General features: G+C 46.0%; 1 protein-coding gene across 1 annotated transcript; it reads left to right on the forward strand.

Moving 5' to 3' along the window:
* The first annotated feature begins 3,630 nt into the window (after positions 1–3,630).
* On the forward strand, positions 3,631–5,111 carry LOC136481178 (uncharacterized). Its single transcript, XM_066478530.1, has 4 exons — positions 3,631–3,710; positions 3,788–4,028; positions 4,253–4,504; positions 4,894–5,111. Exons 1-3 carry the CDS (start codon positions 3,648–3,650, stop codon positions 4,261–4,263), a joined length of 315 nt encoding a protein of 104 aa, XP_066334627.1. The 5' UTR covers positions 3,631–3,647; the 3' UTR covers positions 4,264–4,504; positions 4,894–5,111.
* Positions 5,112–6,206: the final 1,095 nt, after the last annotated feature.

Here is a 6,206-nt window from a genome sequence, read left to right on the forward strand (position 1 = left end):
TGCCCCGACAATTACCGAGTGTCAAAAGTCGGGGCACTCGGAAAAAAGTATTTACTGAGTGCCAACACTCGGAAAACATAAACACCCGGTAATCAACCGCTTTACCGAGTCAGCACACTCGGTATATTCAGACACTCGGTAAAACTACAAGTTTACCGACGGGGTGCACTCGGTAAAAATGGTCACTCGGTATTAACGTGCCACGTCACCTAGGACAGCAACCGTGCCCAGACGGCGTCAAGGCATGACATGTTTACCGAGTGTTATGATCATACACTCGGCAAACATGAAAATTTTACCGAGTGTTGGGCCAATACACTCGGTAAACACTATCTTTTACCGAGTGTATTGGCCCAACACTCGGTAAAATTCAACCAAATTTCTTGTTTTTCCCTTCATTCTTTTTCCTCTATCCACATATGATATTTAGTACTCCATTCCAAAATATGGTGTTTATTTCGATTTATTTATTATATTTCACAAAAGTTTCATTCTTTATGAAAATTAGGAACATATCGTGTGAATTTAATTGTAATAATTAAAATCGAACTCGATAAATCACAAGATTGGAAGAATTAACATTGAAGCATACATCTATGTTATAGAAAAAAATTCATAACGTTTTGGAAGTATTTTTACATTCGTCGTTGCCGAACCGGTACATCTCCCAAAGAGACGCTAAACATTCACAATGACGAGTAGGATTTCTATGAAGAGTGAAATTCAACAATATGATTTGAACTTGGAATTTTTTAGATAGTAAATAGATGACATGAAATAGTTCATGTGAAAGTTTGGTGAATTTTAGGATTAAATTGGCATTTTTTCTTTTTTGTTTTGCATGAAATAATGGATACAGTTACCGAGTGTGACCTGAAACACTCGGTAAAGGTTAGCCACGGCCCACCTCTGCCACAGTGGGCTGCCATGCTTCTGTTTACCGAGTGCCGTAGATCTGGGCACTCGGTAAACATGTACCAGGCTTATGTTTACCGAGTGCCGTAGATCTGGGCACTCGGTAAACATGTACCCCACATGTCATTGGGCTGCGGTACTTGAGTTTACCGAGTGCCGTACATCTAGGCACTCGGTAAACAGAAACATTCAACACAGCCATTTCTCCCTCAAATCGTGCACAGACGCGCACACACACACCGCACACGCCTCCCCACCGCCGCGGCCGCTGGCCTCCTCCCCTCCACCACCGCCGCCACCGGGCGGTCCCCCACAGCTGCCGCCACCGGAGAGACGGAGAGAGAGACAGCGGCACCGGCGCACCGGACGACGATCCCCTCCGCCCCGTGCTCCCTCCTTCGCTCCCGTTCCCGCGAGGTGGGGTGGGGTGGGCCCCAGCAGCAACGGCGACGGCGAGCACTCTCTCCCCTCCACCACCGCCGCCACCGGGGGAGGGCGGTCACCCGCCGCCACCGCGGGACTGCCGCCGCCGCGGCCGCCTCCTCCCCTCCAAGCTCCAAACCTGCTCATCTGCTGACTGAATTAGGTAACACACCACTGCTCCCATGCATCCACTTGGCATTACAAAACTAGACAGCACAGCTTCATCACATCAAAGGGCTTATTATTATTAGTTCCATCAGAACTTGTCAATTAGTTACTCCAAGATTAGTCACCAGTTTGGTCGATGTGTGAATTTGGTTACCAGTTGCTCGATCTCATCAGTAGTCATCACAGCAGTGGAATAGAAGAAGAGAAACGAAAGAACATTGAGACCTATTGCTTGCTATATGGTACACAGAGAGAGAGAGAGGTGCCTTAGTAAGGCCTACGTCCCTGGAAGGAACCACCTATTAATTTGTTTTCCTTATTATTATACCACATTTTATATTCTCTTGATTTGGATTTATTTTACCACCCTTTTATTGTCTGGTTCACTCAAGTAGGAGTGTCATACTAACATGCGTGTCCGTGATCATGTGAGCTGTGATTGCGCTTAGGGTCTAGGCTGCTAGTAAAAGAAGCCAGCTAATAGTTTCTTTATTAACGTTATTAGCTAGCATACTATCTACGATCCTATTTGAATTCTCTAGCAAATACTTTCTCCGCCTAAAAAAGAATATAATTCTAGCATAGTACTTCACATCAAGTTAAAGTATCTCAAGTTTACCGACTATATATAAAAAGAAAGTATAAATAGTTGTTTCATTAAATAAGTATCATTAGATTTATCATAAGATATATTTTCATAATATATATCTGGTGCCAAAAGCATTAATAATTTTGCTTATATATTTGGTCAAACTTTGAAGGCTTTAATTAACAGCTAGGATCACTCCTCTAGTGGCTGACACTAAGTTGATTTTGCATGATGACACTCACGTGCCCAACGCTCACGGATGGATCCTTTCTTTTCCTACTTTTTTGTTTCGGTGGTAGATGAAGTGGGTGTGTTCTTATCTAGGAGCAGATAGAAAAGACGAGCCACAAAAGTCCTTTTCGTTATGGGCTCGTTGCAACCCAAATTAGTTTCGACTCTTCGCTTTTCGCCACTTGCCATCGCCAGTTAATCTCTCTTCGCCACGACAGTGGATTTTGTAGAAATAGAAATGTTCGATCACAGCAGTGGAAATTAATTTGGGTTATCACAGTTGGCCTCCAGTTGCTCGATCTCAAATCTCTCTTCGCCACTTGACGTTGACTTATCATACTTTTACAGACTAAAACAGATAACTAGCTTCCATGATATCTCCCTTTTTCCTTACAAAAGTGACCTACTCCAACCTAGGATGAAACTGTGCCACACACCAAAAATAGCGTGGTTAATTAGCGATGCATCATGGGTCAGTACAGAGTTGGTACAAACTATCAGTTGGTACAGGTTCTTCTATTTTTTGCGAATCGGTACAGGTTCTTTTAGCGGCTACACATCTGTCGATATATATTTTCCTCTACGTTTGAACTATCGGTCGGTGTAGGTAAATGTCATCTGTATAGAGGCCGAAGGCCTATGGCACACTGCGCAGGCCCATTCCCACGAAAAAGTTGGTCAAAAACCTAGCTAGTCCGAGCGGGCCCGTAACAAAACAACGCCACTGTGCCTCATTTCCACACCAAAAAATGCCGCTGCCTCCATGAAAAAAGGAAAGCTGCCTTGGCCACTGTGCCTCAGACTGATCGAGCTGGCAGGTGTTATAACAGCAAGGCCGACCGGGTGATGAAAGAGCTGTGGGTACGTGTTCATCGCACTATGCTGATAATAACATCACATTAATTGTATATTACTGACTGTATTTGCTTGTAGGATTACTACACCTTGGCGGAGGGAGTACGTAGGGAGGACGCGGATGACGTGGTGAACAGAGTCTGTGTTCACCGAGTGCAGGACCTCTTCTACGAGACAAAGCTCCTGTACAGAAGAATTTACCATGCCCGCAGAGGAAACAGAGTCACCAGAGCGCAGGCAGTGCACCTGCCCCTGACTAAGGAGCAATACTTGACGGTAAACATGAGATTACATCGTCTGTGATTAATTTCACTGAAATTGATTTATGATTTGTCATGTGCTCGTGTACGTGCAGGTGCCTCCTGCTTGGTGTGCGGGGATGGACAACTGCTGGGAGGCCATTGTGGACACGTGGTTGAGTGAGGAGTACGAGCAGTATCACACCGTACGCTCACGTTGCCGTGCGATGATGCAGGGTTCCTCGCACAAACAAGGGCCCACTACCCTCAAGGAATATGCAGCCAGATATGTACGCGGATTTCATTTCGTTGTTGCTACGCTAACTTCTGAATGCATAATATCTTATTGTTGTGCTTCTTCCTGCAGACGCGGTTCCACCCCGGCCAGGAGTGCGCCTCGTTCAAGGCATATGCCTTGGCACACAAGGGCAAGGCAAAGGACCCCGACCTCGTCTACAACCCGGAGGACCCGCCCGAGGCATACAGTAACCTGAGCGTGCACAGTCGCCTCAGCGAGTACACGGCGATGGCGAGAGAGATCCATGGGCCAGAATTTGATCCGAGCACCGCTGACCTCGAGGGTGACATCGTCATGAGGTTGGGACCAGGTAAGCCACACGGGAGGTACTATATGGGCAACAGCACCATAGACACGGCCAACACTCAGACACTCGCCCAGATTAGAGCCCGGAGCACGAGTTCGAGCCCGGCCATACGCCCACGCTCATAGCCCCAGGTGGTAGCACTCCAGGTTAGTTCTGTTGCATTCGTTGTCCATTCATTTTCTACCCGTTCTTTATTTGCATTCTAACTATGTGATAAATAATTGTAGGCCCAGATTGAAGCCCTGCAGGAGTCACAGCAGGCCTCACAGAGCCAGTTTCAGGCCCTACAGCTATCGCACCAGGCCGAGTTGGCACAGGAGAGGGCGCGAGTGCAGGCCCAGCTTGAGGCCTTCCAGCAGTCGCAGAAGGCCTGGTACGAGTACATGGCCAGCTTTTCTCAGAGCATGGGCCAGCCTCCACCACCTCCGCCGCCGCCGATGATACCGTTGGTGCCTCCACCTCCGCGCGACGGCACTCCTGTGAGTCACTCTTCATCTTGAAAGGCTTTTTCAGTTCAGATTGTGCTACAGTCAACACTATCATGTTAGAACCTAGAAGAGAGTAGGATACATACATGTATAAGTTAGATTATTAGTAATATTGTTCAGACCTTGAAAGGCATCATGTTAGGTTCTACATGAGTACATAGGTGTTTGCCCAATTCATGTTCAGTCTACTCGACCATGTGTGACGATATCTTGCACATAGAGGAGAACTAAACAGCAACTAACTTGATATGTGTTATCTATTATAAGCCTATATATTGATGTCACTGTTAACTGGTCTTTCGAAGGAATATTTGAATTTGGCATACTACCTTATGATTAATTGATAAATATGTTTATTTTCTTTTGCCCCCTCATTCCAGGGACCTTCTACAGCTGGATCGAACAACGATCAAGACTTGGACTTGTCTCCGTTTCTCGGTAGGGCTCCGACCATGTGACAGGACCATGTTTCACTTGTTTGTATGTTGAACTTAGAAGTGGGTTGAACTTTGTGGACTTTGGACATGTTGATGGTGTTTGTGGACTTTGCATTGTGCTTGTGACATTTGTTGTAGCTATATGTTGGTTATAATGAGTGGATGTGACATTTGTGGACATATATGTGATATATATTGTCTATCTGTTGGTAACTGTGATATTCTGTTATAATTGTTGTTAATTGTGGCTGGATATGTACTGAAACAAACAAAAAAAATACTGTGGACAAGTTTTACCGAGTGTAACACTCGGTAATGGTTATGTTTACCGAGTGTTACACTCGGTAAAACAGAGAACAGAACCAAATTGGTTCTGATTCTATTAATTTTGCCGAGTGTGCCATTTTTTACCGAGTGCCACGACCCCACTCGGATATATGTGCCATTTTTTACCGAGTGGAACACTCGGTAAATGAGTTACATGTTTACCGAGTGTTACCGGTACACTCGGTAAACTATATTAGGAAAAAAATATTTGCGGAATTGTTTTAATCATGAAAATGGTTATCTGTTTACCGAGTGCTATGTCTAACACTTGGTAAACGACGCCGTTAACGGCAAGCTTGGGGACTGACGACCGTCACGTCGTAGTTGTTTACCGAGTGCCGGCGTAGCACTCGGTAAGATTTATTCTCCGAGTGCCCCGTTAGTTGACACTCGGTAAACTAACTTTACCGAGTCGTTGTTTACCGAGTCATGTTTACCGAGTGTGGCACTCGGTAAACAATTTACCGAGTGTTTATCCATATTTGCCGAGTGTTTATCACACTCGGTAATTAATCAGTATCCCGTAGTGGGGCCTCTTATCACCTATGCGATCGATAGATAGTGTCTAGAGAGACCCACAACTTTGGTGGAGCTGGGGACTAGATTCACCATTTTGGTGGAGCTCCTCAAGGGTGCTCCACAGAAGGGTGTTTCATACCTCCTCGTGGAGTTGGGTGGAAATTACCCACCATTAACAATTGGTTACACACACACGTCTTCCTGTACCGGTTCATTCTATTCCTCTTCGTCTTCCCCACTCAGCGGACGGGGAAGAAACGCACGCGCATTATTTCCCGTCGCGGCAAGGAGGTCGTGCCGCCCACCTTCGCCCTCCGTTTTTCCTCTCCGTTGGGCCTCTCATGGCCGGATACGGTAGATCCGTTCCTCCTCGACCTCTTCCACAACCTCCTTCCATATCCATGGGGAAA

The sequence above is a fragment of the Miscanthus floridulus genome, chromosome 9 (assembly GCF_019320115.1).
Source record: "Miscanthus floridulus cultivar M001 chromosome 9, ASM1932011v1, whole genome shotgun sequence".
In the NCBI taxonomy this organism is placed as follows: Eukaryota; Viridiplantae; Streptophyta; class Magnoliopsida; order Poales; family Poaceae; genus Miscanthus; species Miscanthus floridulus.